This window comes from Bacillus rossius, chromosome 5, assembly GCF_032445375.1.
Source record: "Bacillus rossius redtenbacheri isolate Brsri chromosome 5, Brsri_v3, whole genome shotgun sequence".
Classification (NCBI taxonomy): Eukaryota; Metazoa; Arthropoda; class Insecta; order Phasmatodea; family Bacillidae; genus Bacillus; species Bacillus rossius.
Genome location: NC_086333.1, coordinates 64,870,511 through 64,892,183, shown reverse-complemented (window position 1 = coordinate 64,892,183; position 21,673 = coordinate 64,870,511). Strand labels below are relative to the sequence as shown.

General features: G+C 38.0%; 1 protein-coding gene across 1 annotated transcript in view; it reads left to right on the top strand.

Annotated features, from left to right (window-relative positions):
* Positions 1–18,483, top strand: part of LOC134531907 (inositol 2-dehydrogenase-like) — a 41,190-nt gene extending 22,707 nt beyond the window's left edge. Inside the window, exons 3-8 of the mRNA XM_063367939.1 lie at positions 1,378–1,540; positions 4,002–4,181; positions 6,322–6,449; positions 12,914–13,137; positions 15,186–15,357; positions 17,066–18,483. Coding sequence (XP_063224009.1) covers positions 1,378–1,540; positions 4,002–4,181; positions 6,322–6,449; positions 12,914–13,137; positions 15,186–15,357; positions 17,066–17,202 — 1,004 coding nt within the window. The 3' untranslated portion in view covers positions 17,203–18,483. The remainder of the gene's footprint in view (positions 1–1,377; positions 1,541–4,001; positions 4,182–6,321; positions 6,450–12,913; positions 13,138–15,185; positions 15,358–17,065) is intronic.
* The last annotated feature ends 3,190 nt before the right edge of the window (positions 18,484–21,673 follow it).

Genomic DNA, 21,673 nt, shown 5'->3' with positions numbered 1-21,673 from the left:
AACAAATTGAGTTAAGAATGAAAATCAATGACTCTTCTGATGGTTTTACACCCGAAATGTGATAGTAAAACTACACTAACATTAAGTAGAATAACACTTTGTATTGTGAAAAAAATTTGCCACTGTATTTTCTGTGTGGCATTTTTTTGACATTGGCTGATTTTGGTTTTTTTGTTTGATTGCATATTCATAATTTTTTGGTCCACTTTTCAGGTTTCTTATGGAATACAGTGTAATCAGCAATGGCGTTTGTCACAAAATTCTTAAATTAGTAAAAATGATTATCCATAAATTGATCATACTTTAATAAGTACACTATTAACTTTTCCCACTAGAGCTCGACCCGACAGCGGCTCTCTCTACGGTTAGTTCATACTACACACTGCTTCCAACTACTCACTCGTCCACACCACGACACCGTCCCCGATTCATTGATCTTCGCACAAGAACACCGTTGCTCGTCACCTTCTATCGCTCGTCGAGTCACTTTCACCCACTTCACTTATATATTTCTCCGAATATCCACCCGTGTCAGCACCAGTCTCTGTCTCCTCTCCTCCGCAGTTCGGCGTCGTCTTATATACCTGCCAGCATTACTTGTGGACATGTCTCGTAGCCTCCAAAGAGTCGCATGATCAAAGGCCCTCGGCTTAACGCTAGAAGCTGCGAGAACAATGGCATCCGAGTAACGCCACATCGCGCGATGGGAACCCGCAAAACCCTTCAGACGAAACAGAGAGACGCTCGGAATCTTTGGGAAGGCCACTAATAGGGATTTCTTGTAGTTATAGGGTTGAAAGGTGAAGGGGAGATACGGGTGTTACCTGTGTAGCGCTCGCTTATAGTTACGTGTATGTTTTTTTTTTGGGGGGGGGGGGGAGAGGGCTATCATCTACTAGGACTTCCCCCAGGCTGGTGCACCAGGCTTCATCTCTGGCTGTCTCGTAACAATATAGATATGGGAAACCTTGATCGAATTCGTTAATAAACAAGATCGAACCAAAGGAAGTAGAAATCGAAAGGAAATTTAATTGTTTTCTATTTAATGATACCTTATAACTGTAGTACCAAAAATATTTTGTTTGAAAGGTTTTGTGATAATTTACACCATTAGATCAAAGGAAAAAAATAAATAAGGGTTGAAGGCCAAAAAATTCCATAACTCACTTAGTAGAAACAGTATCAAATCCGTTTGAAGTTCTTTTAAACCTTATTATAATTTTAAACTTTTGACTGAAAACGTTTTTTTTTGACACAAGAAACACTTACTGCACGAGGTGGCACAAGTTTAAAATGGCTTTTGGTAGAACCGAAAAGGGATTGTTTTTATTAAAACGGTAGTACTTTGCATATTTCAGCTACATGTGATTGTTTCAGGAACACTCCATCTACGGAACCTGTCCTTCAACCCGAGAGCGAAGATACTCTACATAGTGGATGATATCGAGGAGAGGATGCATTCGTGCAAGAAGTACTGGCGGCTCGAAGGTGCCCAATGCATCAAGATGAGCGAAGCTGACAAGGTGTTCAATGATCCAGAGTAAGTAGAGTAACCAGAGTAACTACTGCGGGAACTGGGAAATCCCAGACATTGGTAACTCTGTGATACCTTCACACTAGCCAGGGCGGTTAAGTTCAAATATCCGTGTACATATAGCGCACTATTTCCAGAATTCATAGGGAACACATCCAGTTGTATAGCGCGTTGTATTACGGAGTAAACGGACAAGTTAGTTCTAAGATAAGTACCTACAGTCTGTTTTATTTAGGCTGGTATTCCAAAACCAAAAATTAGGGTTTAGGTGTTTGTTGAATATGCCACACCTGTACACTAAACGCATTTATAGTGCACAATAGAACGGCCCCTAATTTGTAGGGAATGGATTTTGATGTCCTATCCGTTGCTGATTGCTTGCCCAAATTCTGCACATGTGCAAAGTTCACATTTTTTATTGATTTTGTCCAGATGACGGACCCGCATCTGGCGACATTAACTCGTATATAGTTATTTTTGTGATCATCTGGGGACATACTAAGTGTGTTGGTGTGTCAAATGATACTTTATGATAGCGAAACTATCCTAGAATACATTTTGTACACTTTAATGGTCATAAGAATTAACCGCAACTTAAAACAGGACTTGAGAAAATTAGAAAGTTAGTTCTATTTTTGTGTAATGGTGCTGCTATCTCTAGTATTTTGGCCGTAGCAATAGTATTGATGGTTGTGAAACATTCGCTAGAATGCGTCGAAACCAGCTTCTAGCCTCACATAGGGTGCGGTTTATTAAAAAGGTTGCAGATTTGTTTCCTTGCTGGAATTCGGTTTGTACACTTTCTGGAATACAGCCCGCGAGTAAGGTTACGGTTGTGTCCCGACAAGGCAGTGCTTATTCACTACCTTACCAGAACATCTTGAAATACCGCCCTTAGTCCTATAATTAGCACTGATTTTTGTAATTTATGTGTTTTCATATATTATGCACCCCTTGAAATTAATATAAACTTAAAAATATATGACTGTGAAATAGTATTTTAACAATTCGTGGTCTTATTTATTAAAACACATGGTCTTTTTGCCTCATAAGTAGGGGTAGGTATTTCTTCACGAAAAAATCTGAACGCCCATGAGATTGCAATATGGTACACCTGCACCAACTGTTCTTCTTTGTAATTGGCAGCCATCTGCATGAGAAGCCATTGCCTTGTTTCACCGGGCCATTCAGGACGAGTTTTCCTCTGCACTGAATAATTGTGATAGATGTGCTGAAAGGATACTTGAATCTGAAAGCAAATTGACCAAAACATAGACAATACTACAGTGTTTTAATTCTCGGCTATTCTAAAAATATTTTGAGAGAAAAATATATGCCCCTATGCATTAGATCATGAAATGTAACCTAATAGTAATTTTTTTCTGTATTATTTTTGTGTGCAATACTTCTAGCAGAATTTGGATTAATATTGCAATATTCACTGTTGTGATTACATTTTTTTGCTTTTTTTTATTAAGGATGTTTTATGTGTTTTGAGTCAATTAAAAATTTAAGTATATACATTTGTAAAATTTAAATAATTCTTTCATTTAACTAATTATACTTAGCTTTCCTCCCACTGAATTTTACGTATCAACGCATTAGTTGTTAATTACTAGGATAGAAAACTATTAATTTTCATTAAATTGTATAAAAATGTGGCCAAGTGTCGAAACAGTCCTATTTGTTTCGGTAAAAAGTCACAAGCGCATTCATCAAAAATTTAGGAAAACATAAGAAGGGCTGATGGGTTAAATTTATTTTAAATTGCTATCTAAAAAAGGGTATTTCACAGGTGCCTAAATTAACCATACCCGTGTGTTATAAAGCTACAGTATATTTCTTGTAGTATTACAAACTATCTCTTGGCAACTGTTTCGAAAGGAACCTTCAATCATGGTAGATGGCAGCCGCTCCTGGTAGATGGCAGACGCGCCTGGTAGATGGCAGACGCGCCTGGTAGATGGAAGCCACGCCTGTTAGATGGCAGCCGCTCCTGGCAGATGGCAGCCGCTCCTGGCAGATGGCAGCCGCTCCTGGCAGATGGTAGCCGCTCCTGGCAGATGGCAGACGTGCCCGGCAGATGGCAGACGCGCCTGGTAGATGGCAGACGCGCCTGGTAGATGGCAGACGCGCCTGGTAGATGGCAGACGCGCCTGGTAGATGGCAGACGCGCCTGGTAGATGGAAGCCGCGCCTGGTAGATGGCAGACGGCAGACGCGCCTGGTAGATGGCAGCCGCTCCTGGCAGATGGCAGCCGCTCCTGGCAGATGGCAGCCGCTCCTGGCAGATGGCAGCCGCTCCTGGCAGATGGCAGACGCGCCCGGCAGATGGCAGACGCGCCTGGTAGATTGCAGACACGCCTGGCAGATGGCAGACGGCAGACGCGCCTGGTAGTTGGAAGCCGCGCCTGGCAGATGGCAGCCGCGTCCGGCAGATGGTAGACGCACGCGCGCTGTTGTTGCAGACTGGACGCCGTGGTGATCTCGACGCCCACCTTCACGCACGAGAAGATAACGCGCCGCGCCCTCGCCAAGGGCAAGTTCGTGTTCTGCGAGAAGCCCGTGGCGCAGGATCTGGAGACCGCCAAGCGCTGCTACGAGGAGGCGCGGCGCGTCGGCAAGCCGCTCTTCACGGCCTTCAACAGGCGAGGGAACCACCGCAATGGCCTCCGCGGCCGTCGTCCGGAGTTGCCTGGCTTCTGGGGTGCTCCCCCACTGGCGGTGTATTCGCCTTCCACGCGGTTGCAACCCCAGAAGCAGAGCAACTCTTGGATTGCCCTTGTTCCGATGTGTAACATTTGAGCTCTCGGTACACGGCATCACATTGTTCAAAATTATCACCTTCAATTTAAGAAAACACTGGTTACAAATTAATCCGGGTATCTTCAGGGCCGGTGCAAGATAAATTGGCGCCCTAGGTGAAAAACCTTAATGTCCCCCCCCCCTCCCCCCCGCGGACACAGCAAAAAAAAATTTCCTTGCCACAAAATGCATCACGCAAGCCTAAGATTTTGTCAACAATCAAATGCAAGCAGGCTTGTTTTTTTTTCTTTTTTACTTATTACAAATCATAAACAGGTCACCGTGAACTTTAAATAATTACTTATATCAATATAAACATTCCAAACTGTTACCAAAATCCATTTTCATCTAGTTTCAAAAATCGTTAAACTATTATATCAGCTGTTATATGTCGTGCTGCGCCGCCCCCAGCTACTTGGCGCCCTAGGCGGTTGCCTAGTTCGCCTATATGGACGCGCCGGCCCTAGGTATCTTCGTAAATTTATGAACACTGAGCTCACATGCATTGAACATGAATCTAAAATGACAATATTGTTATTTTAACCAAACGTTCAAAAACTGGTTAAGTCTATGGTAAGAACACACTAATTTTGTTCACCTTTGTTTGAAACGAATCATAGAACTCGGGGAGTCGAAATACGGCGTTGTTTATACGAAGCTCCAGTTAATTGAAATTACGAAGAACTCTTCGTTTATTCGAGGAGAATTATTCGTGCACGGTGCTGCCATCTGTGGCGGATGGCGCGAACCTAAGTTCACAAAACCAAAGGGTAACTTGATAACACAAACTTTAAAAATTAATTTTTAATATATTGGCAGTGTTTTAATAAAATTCCTTGTCGTAAAACAGGTCCAAAGTCGGAATTTTTTCAAGATTTTTACGCCTTTACCGGAGCCATTTCATCGTGTAGTTAAAAATTTATATCTGCTAACCAAATGTTTCAATAGTATACGTAGCGGCTCCTGCAAAGAATTTTAGCGACGGGTGCGGAAACTACGTGTGATTCGCGTCAAGACATGTAGTTGAAAAAACAATTTGTGTATATTAATCACGTTCAGCATTTTTTAAAAGATTTCAGTTTAAAATTTCATTCCCAAGTTACGTATTAAAAATTTATTTTCAACATGAGTACATATGAATTTTCTCGTTAGCTATGTTAGATGTTACACATCTCTAGCCTATATGTTTTTTTTTATTTATTGTTTTAATTACTGCAAGGGTTGGAAAAAAAGAAGTTAAAGGACAAAAAAGTATGACATCCATGGTAGGAACGCTATCAAATTGAAGATTTTTTCTAAACTTTTTAAATTCAATCTAACACTTTTCTCTGAAACAATTTGTGATGATACAAACCTTTTCTGAAAGGGCTAAAGGACAAAACATTCATAACTCCCTTATTAGATAAACTATCGTACCTGTAACAATTTATTGTAAATCTACTAAATATTACCTTAAAAATTTGCCTGAAAAAATTATTTTTTAGAGACATACCATTTACCGCAAAGAGTTGGAAAAAACAATTCGTTGAAAAAAAATTCATAATTTCTGTACAATGAAAACTTACGAATGCTTTCTTGTTTATTTTTAACTTTCTAAAAATCATCTCAACCTTTTGTCGGACCCGTTTATAGTATTTTAAAATTTCCTGTTTCGTGCTGCAATTGCTATCTGCGTTTGATTGTGGCAAGCAACGTTACGATTCACGCAGCGAATTCTAGAAGCGGTCGCAGAAAGTACGTGTGTGATTCGCATTCATAAATTTTGGTATTTGAAAATCGACTGTTTTATTTATCGGTTTATTTATCACGCTAGACATTATTTTAAGGAATTCTACGCTAGATCTCGTGTCCGACTTTCGTGTCATAAGTATATCTGCAACACGAACAACACGATAACACGAGTGTTTGCTCGTCACCGAGGTTAGATGTTCACACATCACTGGCGAGTGCTGAGAGACTCATTCTCATTTTTTTTCCTTCCAGACGTTTCGACCCGTCTTACAGCAACGTGAGGGAACGAGTGCATTCCGGAGAAGTGGGACACGTTCAGATCGTGAAGATCACGAGCAAGGATTGTATGCTGGCACCTATAGAGTACATGAAGACTTCAGGTAATTTCCTTATGATACCATTCATTTATTATATATATATTTCTTGTGTGCGTGTGTATGTCACTGAACTCCTCCTAGACGGCTGGACCGATTTTGATGAAATTTTGTGTGTGAGTTCACGGGGATTCGAGGATGGTTTAGATTCACAATTGGATATTTTATCTCGATTCTGAGTTAAGAAAAACTAAAAATACACGCTTTAAAAGCAAAAAAACTAAGCATTGTTGATAATTAGCCTCCATGGCAACGGGCTTTTGCAATGTTGTTGCCTTCTGCGTAACCATGGGAAAGGTTTTTGGTAACGGCAGTGGCGTGCCCAAGAGGAGGGGTATGTATAATGAGAAGATACAAAATGTCCAGCGTAGAAATACTTACCGCCATATTCATATCTCACAAAAAGTACATTTGAGCAGGACAATGTCTGTCGGGTCCGCTAGAAAGATATATAGAGAGATAGAGATATAAATAAAAAGATAGAGAGAGATATAGAGATACACATAGAGAGATAGAGAATTAGAGAGATAAAGAGAGATGCTTAGTATACGTTTAAAAAATTACAAAAAAAAATTGATTGAGGCATTGCAACGCATGCCGGGCATTATCTAGTATATATATATTTCTTGGGTGCGTGTGTATGTCACTGAACTCCTCCTAGACGGCTGGACCGATTTTGATGAAATTTTGTGTGTGAGTTCACGGGGATTCGAGGATGGTTTAGATTCACAATTGGATATTTTATCTCGATTCTGAGTTAAGAAAAAACTAAAAAATTTAATGTGTGTCATAGATATACAAACTGTTAGTGTCATTCCTCTATGTCTGCCGAGCAATAGCTTTCAAGCCATTACGTTACGTTTTGCTATTGTAAGGAACTAAGTAGAGAGTAAGAAAAAAAAGCTCTTGACAGTTTGTAGTGTTGCCATATTTGTTTCAATTTTCAATACCGTTTTTGTATATTAAAATTTAAATTGCAGAAAAAAATCATGTTTCATAGACACATAAATAGTGAGTGTGTCATTTCTCTATGTCCACGAGGTCTCGCCGCGTTATTTTCTCCTTGGGGCGAACCCGTCTGCTTAATTAAATAAACAGGTTTTATCGTTGAATGATTTCATGATATATTTCATGAAAATCTGCTCTCATAAAAAAGTTAGTTTTATAGACATTCAATAGGTGTCTCTCTCACAGTCTCTGTCTCCTCTCTCTCTCTCTCTCTCTCTGTCTCTCTCTCAAAAGATCAAGATCAAGATCAAGATCAAGATCAATCTATGAATCGTTACAAATTTATTTCCTTTGTTTTTTTAGTTTGATTTGATACAATATGATTTCACTAAAAATCAATTTCTACCCCTTCCTATTTTCATTTCCACATTACGAAGTTTCACTTCTTCCACGCGGAGGGACTCTACGCAATATTTTTGCATGCAATTAAAAACTATTTTTTAATGATGCCAAAGAAGTATAACTTCACATGCGCGTACCTAAGTACACGCACCCATTTTTTAAATTTAATTTCTTCTATATATATTTTTCCTCCCTACCTAGGGCACTCATAATTCTTTTAAATTTCACGTGTACGTTTTCAATGTCATTCGAGTTGTACAATTTTTTTTGTCAAATTGGTCATTATTTATACTTTGTTTCATTTTGGAAACATACGTATTTTAGGTATTATGACAAATAAAAAAAATTAGTTTCACTAACATTCTTAGGTTTTTATTGTGTGGATAGTTTCAAGTTTAATATTATGTAGGTACATAATTCTTAAACTTATAAATTTCTTCGAAATTTATTCATAGGTAGGTAGGGCCTACTAATATTTTCTATTTGTCAATATTGTTATTTTTTTTACATTACCTACTTATTCGCAAGGAGTTTGGTTTAGTGTTTATAATTTATCTGCTGAGCGTCAAGAGTCTTAGGGCTGCTGAGACCGAAGACCAGAAATATTTATCAATTATGTAATATATTGTTGAAAAATTTGAATTTAACTATTTCAGGAAAGTTGATTTTTTTATTAATTAGAATAGTTACGTGTAATTGCCATCTTCCTTTATTTCATATTAAACATTATGTTTGGTTGAGTGTGAGATAATTTTATTTATGTATGTTTTAATTTCATTTAATTTCTTATATATGTATATTCTTACCTACCTACTTCTATTAAATTTCAGGCGGATGTTAAGATTGTCATTCCAGTTGTATAATTTTTTTGTCAAATTAGTTGTTTTTTATACTTTTTGTTTCATTTTGGACTATGTTTTTTTATACTTAATTCAAAGATTTGTGGTGTGTACAGGGAGTGATGTCTCTATTAATTTCTATACTCCTTTGGATAAGCGGAATATTGCCACCACAGTTTTACATATAAAGAAATCCTCCAAATGTTTTAAACATTATGACAAATAAATATAGTTTCACAAACATCCTTAGTTTTTTTTGGTGTGTATAGTTTGAAGTTTAATATTATGTATGTACAAAAATTCTTAAACATAGAGTTATTTATTAATTTATTTAGATAATTAGTCATAGGTAGGTATAAGCTTTCTATTTGTCAATATTGTTATTATGGTAGATTGGAGTACAGTAAATGCCTACATTCTTATATTCCTTTATATCTCTTTCGATTTGGAGTGTTTCCGAGCCATTCGGGGTCCTCAACGTCAACCCCCCCCCCCCCCCCTCCCGGTGGTTAAAGCCCCAAAATTTTGAAAGTTTAAAAAATTTGAAAAATCTATTTCTTTCGATTTTAAGTGTTTTCGAGCCATTCAGGGTCCTCGAACCCCCCGCCCCCCTCTGGGAACAAAGCCCCAAAATTTCGACAATTTCAGGAATTTCAAATATCTATTCTTTCGAGATGGAGTTTCCAAACCATTCGAGGTCCTGAACATCCACTTTCCGCAAAAGTGAAAGCCCCAAAATTTCTAAATATAAGAATATATATAAATTTGATATTGGCATGTATGTCGTCGATAAACTCTTACACCGTTTGACCGATCGCCATGAAAGTTGGCACATCGAAGTGTTTTTATCATGGAGAAGGTTTTTATGCTAACAATTTTTTTTGTAACTCGCCGCTAGATGGCGCTGTAGCGCATCAACTTCTAAACCTTTCAACCGATCGCCATGGGTAAACAGAAAACCATAGGTCACAGATACACAAACAGTAATTATGTGTCATTTCTTAACGTCCACCACACTGGACATATCGCTATCCATTTTGCTGTAACTCGCGGACAATATATCACCCGGTGTTCAGCCCGGACAAAGCCGGGTACTGCAGCTAGTATATATATATATATATATATATATCTCTGTGTGTGTGTGTGTGTGTGTGTGTGTGTGTGTGTGTGTGTGTGTGTGTGTATTTATATAATACGTAAACGAATAAAGGAAATAAATTTTCTAGAATAGTAAGATCCGTTACATTATGTTTAAAGTTAAAATTGATATAATCACTTATATTTTAGGTGGCTTACTACTAAATTAATTGTATACAATTTTTTTCTTGCTCGACCATGTTAAAATGGAAACGGATCGAGCGAAACGTCTCGACTTCGAAATAGTTAGAGACAATTAAAGGTGGTAAGATGCTAATAGATAATTGAGGGGAATTAATTGCTGGAGGAAACTAATATGTTAAAATAATGTGTCTCATTTCTGTTACGTACGCATGGCAATTAAAGCGGAGTGAAATCTAATTAGTTTAAAATTGACAGATAAGAATTTGATGGTGAAATAAATACTCAGAGACGGTGTGTTGTAACTAATGTGTGTTGTTATTAAATTGTGAGCTCTATAGCGTGACTCATCCTTAGTTTGCAATCTGCATTTTAATGGTTATATACTCTCTTTCCATTGCATGATAAGTGCTAAAAGCGCTTGTTTTGGTGTGCCCTGTTGCCAGATATACCCAAAAGCACAAACGTTTTAGGCATAACTTTGTAATGTATTTTTTTAAATAAAGGTCTACTTAAAAAAAAAGCGTACTTATAGAAAAAATTGTAGGTATTGAAAATTTTGGAAATACTTTTTTTTGGTGGTATTTCATTAAAAGCATCCTGCTAATATTCAATTATTACTTCTAAGGAAACGTAACTGAAAGATGTCATGTTGGTTTCAACCATTTTTGCCATCAGATATTTTTCAACAATTTAATTATAAAAGATTATTGGCTCTGTTTGACCATAGTGCATAATTAATGGTTTGCCCTGTTATTAATAGTGACCGAATGCAAATAGTATCTCCTGTGATATAAAAATGTTCAGAAATGATTATTTTTCCCTTCAGAATTTCTACAACTGTAATAATACTGTCGAAAGACACCATTTTATGGGTTCGAAAAAATCATAAAACCGTAAAATAAATGAAAATAAACGTAAAAAGTAACATAATTATCAGTGGTGAACAAAAAAAAATTATTTGAATGTTAACAAATTGGGTAGTACCAATTTGGCAACAGTGCCCGCTATTTGCTCTGTACTGCAATCTAAGAAGGCGCATTCTACAATTCTACAGGCAAAAGCAGAAACTGATCCGGAAACGCAAGATATTTACGTTTCACTAACTGTATGTTGCTTCCACAATGCATGGAAAGGTTATTAAAAAAAAAACCGCAAACAATGAGATTGAACTGCACTGTTAAGAAAAATGTTTATAAAAAAAAACAAAAAAATGCGTATATATATATATTGTTAGCCGAAAACAAAACATGGTCTAGAATTACATATTAAATTACAATAAACCACAAAGTAATGATGAAACACTAGACTAAATATTCTTGTTCGTAAACAATTTTTGACGTACTTGAAACGTTAACAATCATGGCTACCACCGCGCCCAAGTACTCTACTTTTATTGGTCGCATGGAGTCACGTAGGCGGGAGAGCTGGGAATTGCCGGGCTGGTCATTTATGGTCCGTGTCCGCTTGATTGTCCAAGACCACGGGATTGTAATAAGCTGTACAGCATGTCTTATCCTTAGGTTGCAGTGTGCACCTAACTGGCCACGTACTCTCTATTTCCGATGCAAAATATCTGCTACTAGCATTGACTTTGTTTCAGTGTGCTCTGTTGCCAAATATATCCAAATAGAACGAAAGTTTTAAGACAAAACTTTTTACTGTGATAATGTTTTTTAAATTTACTTTTAAAATTTTATTTTTATAAGGAAAAATTGGAATGAGAATTTTGGGAATACATTTTCTTGTAATTAAAGTCCATCATTTTTTTTATTTTTTTTATTATTATTATTTGAGTGCCTACCAACAGTCAAAGCCTTTAACAGGTGGGCACTTTACAAATATTACGTAAAGAAATCTGATAATATTAATAATTTTTTTTATTGTTTAATAATAAAATTTTTGGGCTGTCTGACCATTGGGCATAATTAATGGAAAGCCTTCTTGTTTAAAAGTGACTGAATGGTACAAATAGTTACTCCTGTGAAATAATTGGTGTTTATAAGTGATAAATTTTTCCATCAGAATGTATATATATCTTGCGGGTAATCCTGGAAGAAGATGTAAACCTAGGTTTACCTGGGTTAACTTAGCATTATCCAAGTTTGTTGGGTAAAGCTAGAATGATAACGGAAATAAAATTGAATTCGGCGTTTACCCGTGTACACCTAGGTCCACCCAACACTGACTGGGTAATGTTAGAAAAACAAAATGATTGATAACTGAATCGGCACATGCTAAAAGGGCCTCAGTCCAAGAAACCCAGTCATGATAAAAACGAATAAATCTGTCCCTGAGCAACCCTTTTAGCGTGCGTTAAGAATTTCCCTGGCTAATGTTAGCTAACCCGCGCGTGTGACTCAATACGTTTTAGCATAGATAGTTGAAGCTATCCTATAACATGCGATTTTCATGCTTAAAATCACTTTGCTATTTTTTTTTTGTGACTAAGGCCCTTTTAGAATGTGCCGATTCAACTGTAGTTTCGTTATTATCTTTGAAAGATTTGTGCAATGGGAGTACATGACTTGATGTAAGTTTTTGGACATACGCCATTGCTAAGCACTTTTTCTGTTTAAGAAAACTAAAAACTAAAAATAAATAAATAAATAAAAATACCCAAAAGACAAAAAACACAAATTAAGCAAAACAATTGCTGTAGTCAACAGGATATAAACACCACAAAATATTCCGTAACAGGAATATGGTCAACAAACAAAGAAAAACAATAGTAGTAGTAGTAGTAGTGTAGTTTCGTTGTTACCTTAACCAATCTAATTTAACGTAACCTTACGTAACGTGGTCAAAAATGACGCAACACCTAATAGGTGCTAACCCAGCCAGCGTTGGGAAGACCTAGGTGTGCACGGGTAATCACAAGATGCAAATTTATTCGGACTTTGCTTTGATAACTTTGATAACCCGGGTAGAGCTAGGTTTACTCGTGCAAGTGTTGGGACGGGCGTGGTACGGTGTGGGACGGGCGTGGCACGCGCGGCGCAGGTGGCATCTTCACGGACAGCCTGGTGCACGACATCGACATGATGTGCTGGATGGTGGGCGAGTTCCCGAACCGCGTGGCCGCCATGGGCTCGGCCAACGTGCCCGAGGTGGGCGCCTTGGACGACTTCGACACGGTGGCCGTCCTGGCCCACTTCCCCAGCGGCACCATCGGCATCATCAACCTCACGCGCAACTCCGACTTCGGCTACGACCAGCGTCTCGAGGCGAGTGCTTTACCGCTTCCTCGTTCGACATCGTCCGTTTGAAACGTGCCATTGCTAGAGACCTGTAAAATTCGCGGATTCATTTCGCGATAGGATAGAGTCCAAATACTTTTGACATTATTTTGCTTCAGTGATTGGGCCACAGTTTCTCTGAAGGACTCTGGGCCAATGAAAAATCTTTAACAGAATAATTAGCGAATCACGATCATTCCAGTCAACAGGTGTTACGAGTCGGTAACCAATCAGCAGATGTAATTTGCACGAGTGCTTAGAGGACCACGGAGTCTATCCTTTAGGGATTTGAAATCGCGAATTTTACAGGTCTCTAGCTATTGTATGTCCTGCTAAGTGGGCATATCAAAAATTAACTATCCTAAACTGTATTCATATTTCGCGAAAAGATTCCTCGATTAGCTGAAAGTTAAAAACACTGTAGCGTCGTGTATGGTTCGTGAATTGGGTGTCCTTCTTTCAGGTACACGACTATTGTTATAACACCAATCACAGTAATTCATTGCGGAAGCAAACACGTCCTGGGTGGCTCGGTCAAATAAGGCAACGACTTCTCTCGCAGACGGCCGCCAATCACAAGGAAGAAACCGCTGGTGCGAGCATACCTTGTTGCAGTCTTATAGGCGTTCAGATTTATTCACGAAAAATGCCTGCCCTTAACTATCCTATAAAATGGAACAGCATTTAATCCCACAGTGATCTCAGTTTTTAAAGTGTTTCTAGGGCCGGTATTCCAAGACACATTAATCAGGGTTCAGGTGTTGAATATGGTACACATTTATCCTAATTGTATTCCAAGTGCACGATAGGACAGGCCAGTCAGTACCTTATTTCTAGGGCACGGATTTTGGTGTACTATCCATTACCGATCTGTTGCCCAAATTTCCGCGTATGCGCAGAGCTCAGTTTTTCGTTGATTTAATCCAGATGGCGGGGCCCTCATCTGACGCCGTTAACTCGTATATATTGAATTTCGTAAATATCGTGGGGACGTACCAAATGTATTGGTGTGCCAAATGGAACTTTATGGTATCGAAACTATTCTGGAATACATTTTGTACAAGAAAGATACGAAACTTTAAAAGTACTTGAGAAAATTAAAATTACGCCAATTTAATTCGCACGATAGTGCTGCTATCTGTAGGAATTTTGGCTTGGCAAATGCATCGATGGTTGCCAAACGTTCTCTGGAATGCATTGGAATCAGTGTGTAGCCTCGCGCAGGGCACAGATTATTTAAAACGGTTGCTTCTTCGTTATCGTAACCGGGATTGGGTCTGGACAGGTTCTGGAATACGGCCGACGAGTTAGATCAAGAGAAAGTTGAGGTGGTGATATCTTTTCCCCGTCCTAGAAATGTTCGTGGAATCAGACGTTTCTTAGGCATGGTCGGGTACTATGCGCGTTTTATACCACAGTACTCAGATAAGGTAGAACCCATGAATAAACTAAAGAGAAAAAAAGAAGAAAAATTCCATTGGGGACCTGAACAACAAGGGGCCATTTATTGTGTAAAAAAAGGCTTTGTGTACGCCACCGGTTTTGAGGCTGCCCGATTTTGGGCGTAAGTTCATTCTGGATGTAGACGCCAGTGAGCTGGCCATTGGAGCAGTTTTGGGTTGTATCCCGACAAGGCGGTGCTTATTCGCCACGAGTGTCTTGGAATACCGCCCTAGGAGAACGGCCCACGAGTTAGGTTACGGTTGTATCCCAACAAGGTGGTGCTTATTCGCCACGAATGTCTTGGAATACCGCCCTAGGAGAACGGCCCACGAGTTAGGTTACGGTTGTATCCCAACAAGGTGGTGCTTATTCGCCACGAATGTCTTGGAATACCGCCCTAGGAGAACGGCCCACGAGTTAGGTTACCGTTGTATCCCAACAAGACGGTGCTTATTCGCCACGAGTGTCTTGGAATACCGCCCTAGGAGAACGGCCCACGAGTTATGTTACGGTTGTATCCCAACAAGGCGGTGCTTGTTCGCCACGAGTGTCTTGGAATACCGCCCCAACGGAGAAATGACCCGGCTGCGCAGGTGTTCGGTTCGCGCGGCATGGTCGCGGCGGGCAACGAGAGGCCGATGGCGGGAGTTACCGTCCAGCGGGGGTTGAGCGGGGAGGTGCGACACCCCATCTACTTCACGTTCGCCTCGCGGTACAAGGAGGCGTACCAAAGGGAGATGGAGCACTTCCTGGACGTCGTGCAAGGTTGGTACACAGCGCCGTCACTCGACAGCAAGCCGAGAATAATTCATAGGTAGGGACCGGGAAAATTCGCAGTTTCAATGACCTTCAGGATAGAATACACAGTCCTCAGCATACTCGGGCAGATTACGCCTGTTCACTGGATGCCGACTTGTGAGTCGTCTGAACTGATTTGCCTGTGGTTCGGCACTTCCTTGGTTGAGGATTTCTCATTTGCTCGGAGTCGTCAAAATTAACAGTAAGCCACTAGCAAAAGCAGCTTAAAGGTATGTGTATTTAAATTCTAGCCTATCGCGAACTGAATCCGCGAATTTTTCCGGTCTCTATTCTTAGGCCAGTCAAATACGGTTGTCAATTTTTATAAAAATGTGTGCGTGTACGAATGTTCGCACGTTAGAAGTTGTACTTACTTGGTGTAATGAAAACCTAACTTTAATTTTGCATTCAAATAATTAATAGGAATGAAATAATAAAAGGACTGAAGTGATCCCTTAAATACGGTTGTTAAAGTATAAATTCAATTAAAATATAAAAAAATTCAGTACCCAGTGTTCAATATTAATATAAACAGACGTATAAAATTAATTATTTAATTGAGTAAAATGTCGTAATATGAATTTTAATTATTAATTAAATTTAAAACAAATGCTAAATATTTATTCCAAATTATTAATTATAATTATTTATTAAATAATTTTGTAATAATTTATAGTACAAATAAATTATACGTACGGGAACATAACCTCATATAGGTATATAAACTTGAAAAAGTTTATAAACACAATTTCTATCACAAATAGGTGTTTACAATAAATGAATATTATTAAGGATAAGTACCAGTATTCAGTATCAATCACTAAAGTTTAAAAGCAAATATATGATTTTTATTTGTGTGTAGCATTTTTACATCGTTAGTTTTTGTTGTATGTTGCGCACGCATCGTAAGAATTCATTCCCTTACATTTGTCATAATGCGCCTAAGGTAGTATAACCTAACCTCACTTTGTTAAATACACTCGAAAAATTTAAAAACGCAATTTCTATCGCTGATATTCACAGTAAATGAATGCTTTTAATGTTATGGACCAGTATTCAATATCAGTCACTAAAGTATAAGATTTAAAAGCGCAAGTATAATTTTTATTTGTATGTGTTTTTTTTTGACGTGACAACGTCTTGTAAATCGATGAACGCCGGCTGCACGCACGAAGAAGTGTCCCGTAACGTACATTGTCCCGTTACGCTGTGTCCCGTTACGCTCACTGTACGCTTGCGCCGCATCTCTCTTCCACTCGATTGGAACAACCATCGATTTGACTTTTTCGAGGCACGTTAAATTTGAAACACTCCCATTCGTTTCCTACTTTTCTTATAATCGTCCTATCCTTAACAGAATAACACAGATTGGAAGAAGTTAAATAGCAAATATGTATAAAAGTTATAGTTAAAATAATCTCTTCGTTAAAGTAATAAACATATTTGAATGAATCAGTGCAAATAAAAGTAAATTTATCAATTAAATTGTAAGTATATTTCATTTCACTCCTTCTTTGTATCCATACAAAATAGCGATAATTCAATAAAAATGTTTTAATTTTATTCATAAAAGTATGCAACCATTTCATCAATGTTTTGTTATGACGTTGTCACGTTAAACTATCGTCCGTAAACCGACTTTACAGTCGAGCAATTTTTTGTGTAAAACTTTCAGGGAAGGAATCAGAGCTGAAGGTTAAGGACTACGAGACGATGGCCGTCAGCAAGATCGCTGCAGCTTGCGAGAAGTCGGCCAAGACGGGCACCTTCGTGAACATCAGCTGGGGCGACGACGAGATCCCCAAGAACTAACCCGTCACATTCCCAGACGTCAAGACACGTTATTTTGACCTTGCATTGTGTTAGGAGGATTGTTTTGGTTTTTGGGAATGAATTTTTAGTACCCTACTGGAATCAATTATTGTGCGACACAAAATAATCCTGTGCGACGGGACAAACTGGGTAATTCAACCATCAATTAGTTCATTTTGCTTGCTTTTGAATACTGGTCACGCACAAAAGGAACTTTGATGTTAAATATGTTTTAAAATTGCATCTTTTCTTTGACCACGCGTCGCCTGTTAACCAGACAATTTTCGTTACTGACCCAGGTTAAGAGTTTGGTTCTGACAACATTATTTTAATTTTTAGGAATATATGCATATAAGTTTCTGCTTTAAATTTGTTATATAGTTGTTACTTGCAGTATTTAATATTAAATATTGAGTAGTTATTAGTGTAGCTTCAGCATCATGGAATATTAATTTTCCCCCAGTAATTACTAAATTTTAACAAATGTTAAATTTAATTTTTAAAAGGTATAAGCTTTACATATAATTGCATTCGTTTCTAATAATAATTCTTACAAGTGAGTATTTGAGTGTATTACATTAAATCTCCACTGCAGCAGTTATAATATATGCAACATTCTCAGCAATAGTTAGTTTTTTTTATATGATGAATTAATGTCAGTCACTTTATAATAAACAGTAAGGCATGTAAGATAGTAAAATTTTGATACAGTTTAATCAAAAGCCACGCTTCTTTAGCAATATAAACTAATGAGGCCCAATCGTTTCAGTAATTAAGTGCTTAATGAGTTTTTGAATAAATTTTAATTTATAAACATGGAGCGAAAAAAAAGGTGCTTAGCTGTAACTACACTAAAAATATTACATTTGAATATTGTACCAGTATATTTCAAATATATTTTAAAAGTTTCACATATTTTTTAAAACACAATAATTAATAATTAATTGCTACTTGTATGAATTATGTAAACAAATAATTACTGTGAAAATATATTTTTAAAATGTGAAAAGACATAAATGTTAAACCTCATGTCTGAAGAGAAGATAGTGAGTTTTAAATTATTATAAACAGTAATTTTTTTTAGTAAATTTGTTTTATTTTCAGTAACGGAATGCTTTGTTGTGTAACTAAAGTGCAGTAGAGAAAAAAAACTTTTAGATATGAAGGGAGATGTTAACAGTACAAATTTGTTACAACTTTATTCAAAAACATTAATTTTTGTATAAAGATTATTGTAATAAAAAAAAATTAAATTTAAAAAATTTTCCAGTTAAGTTGTAACTGTTGTTTTTTTGTTGGCGATGGTTTTATTAAATGACACATTTAAGTACTCAAATATCGTTTGTTCATGCATAAACAGTTAAAAAAAAAGATTTTGCAATAATATGCGAACAGCAACGTTTTCAAGATTTATCTACTTGCTTATACCATTAATTAAGTAGAAATTATAATATTAACTTTGGATTTTTAATTAACTTATTACAATCCCAAGTAAGTAGAAATCACTTACCTGAAACTCTGAATAATTGTTTGAATATGTAGCTTGTTAAAATTTTAAAATATAATTGAAAATATTAAATATGATTTAGTTTTTAGCTAAACGAAATGGATTTATTTCAAATAGAAGGCATTTCACTACCATAATGAATGCACCCGTCACTTCCTACAACTTAAAATTTACAAATATTTTCAACTAATATCTCTTTTTGTATTCATTCGCTAAAGCTTCCTTCCTAAAGAAAGATTATGTTTACACTGACAAAATAATATAAGTAGAATAATAGACGTAAGCAGAAAAACTTCTCTTTCAAATCAAAAAAGATGTATTTTCCACAGAGTAGGTTTATTACAACTTACCGAATAAGGTCATAAAAGCTGTTGTTACTCGCATATTATTAGGTAATACAAAAACCTGGTGAAACTAACATTTGCACATTACTGTGGGACTTGGAATTCCATAAAAGAATGTCCCAGTTTAAATGGTATAACGGTTTAATTTAGACTATTTACAACATCATACTTGGAATTGTATTTTGATTTTAAAAAACAGACTAGTTGATGAACTTTATGCCTGGTGGAGAAAACGTTGATCTAGGCTGTAATGGCGATTGCTTACATCAGACATCCGACACCATAAAATGCAACTGCAAATGAACGACGAACGTTCGAATGTTATCCTAGTCCCAATGAGCTCCCAGAAATCATGTCCTCTGGATGAGGTAATTAACAGCCAAATAACAACAACGAACGCATTGCTTTCACCAATGGATCTTCCCCATAGTGCCGGTATTTAATAGATTGATGGCACGCAATGTCGATCAGAGATTCACAGAAAAATAAAATCGCCCAAAACGCTACCTTCATTCAGCCCACCGAAGTGCCAACAACTGAAGAGCAATTCACGTAACGGTCATCTTATTGGAACGTATTTTCTAAGTCAGTGGTACCCAACTAGCGGCCCGCGAGCCACATCCGGCCCGGGACATAGAATGGTACGGCCCGCCTGAAGAATATTTCAACGAAGAAATATCACCATGTAAACAAACTGTCGAGTTTTAGCCGCCTGTTTTGGCATGTGCAAGATAAGTTGTCACAAAACACTGTTATGAAACCATCATATTCTCACAGAAATGTTATTAATAAGATAATTTATAATAATTTATGTGTAGCGTCGTAGCTTTCGGTATACGGCATTTGATGAGAGTAATTTCGTGAATGCGACTGAAGTCATGGAACGGAAGTGCGTAACCACGGTGCTGCCATTTGGCGGATGGTGCGAACCAAAGTTCACAAAGCGAGAGAATGTACCTCCTTTTCGTTAAATGAGCTTTCGTTTTGTAGAATTTCCGTCCAAACGTGCTTCGTTTTCATTAAACGCTTGTCCTGCGCGAACGAGCGTAGTCATTGTGTGTACATTGCGTATATTGCGTGTTGGAGCTTTGGAGCTTTGAAGCTGTTGGAGCTTTGAAGCTGTTGGAGCACTTGAAGCTGATGGTCAATTGGAGCATAGGAGCCAAATGTAGATGGATCTGATGGCGCGAATTGTAGCTCTTGAAGCCAACTGTAGATGGATATGATGGCACGAATTGAAGCTCTTGGAGCCTAGCATATATTGGTGAGATCGAATTCATGAGACGAGAACGTATCACACCTCATCGAATTTTTTCGATCATATGATCCTCTTTTTTAAATGACGTTTTGACTCGTGCTTTATAGTAAATGTTTCTTTATTTGACTAGCGTATTATTCCATCGGGTGCATGTATATAAGAGTGTCGTATACAGCAGACCATTCAGTTTGTTACTGACGTCGACGGTGTAAGGATCACCTAGTTTGTTTCATCTGGTGCATAAGTCTCGTAATTACTTGTTCTTGCGAACTCGATGGTATCTTTACCGGCATTTTACGACGAACTTGATGGACGTTGTACCATCGTCTACAGGAACCCTGACGTCAGCGACGACGAAGAAGGTGCAGATCCCGTTGGCAACGACGACGTCAACATTGGAGGAGACTTCATCAGTCGTGGTACCACCAGCAGAAGAGAGCTTAATGACTACAGAGCTGGCTGCGCAGGAAACCATGATGAACGACGTTTTGCTCTCGATGGAGACTTCAATGGCTGCTGATTCGACAACTAAAGAACATCGGTGCTGTTACTGCGACAAGATTTTCTCAAACAACAGCAATGCTCGACGACACGAGAAGAGCGAATGTGCCGAGAACCTATATCGTAAAATGTTTGTTTGTGATAAATGTCATAAGCAGTTTGCCAGAAAAGATAATATGAAAACGCACGTGAAGACATGCAAAGGTCCAGCTGCGCGGCAGAAAGTAAAGGTTTCGGTGCAACAACGAATGATTGATGTGCATAAGAATATGCCTGGAAATGGTACAATTGCTGTAACTTCGTTAACTGGTTCGGGTCTGGAAGGTTCGTCTTCATCAGCACGATATCCTTGCAGCTACTGCGATATGACGTTCGCATTTTCCCATGATGCACGGAGACATAAACGGAGTAAATGCAAGAAGAATCCTTCTCGTATGAAGTTTCGCTGCGATGAGTGTCATGAATGGTTTACTCGAATTGATAGTTTGCGACGACATCCGAAAAAAATGCAACGGTAACGTCCGTGTGCCTACTGATGAACTACCTGCAGAAATTTCGACTCCTCGGTTTAGGTTGAAGACTAGTGAGCGTACAGGCAAAAAAACAGATGCGCAGCAACCGATTGGTATGACGCCTGGACATGAAACTAAACCTAAGACTGTTATCGGTGCTCTACAGGTGAATGATAATGGCTTCTACTTGGCGCAGTCTGCATTTCGTGGAACATTGAAGGACTATTATCTAAATACGATTAGTGAGTCAAAATACATTTGTAATTTTCTTGACGATATTAGACAACATAATCAATCAGCTTACTGATGTAGCAACAAACGGACCTTTGAAATATAACTTTTGGTTGGA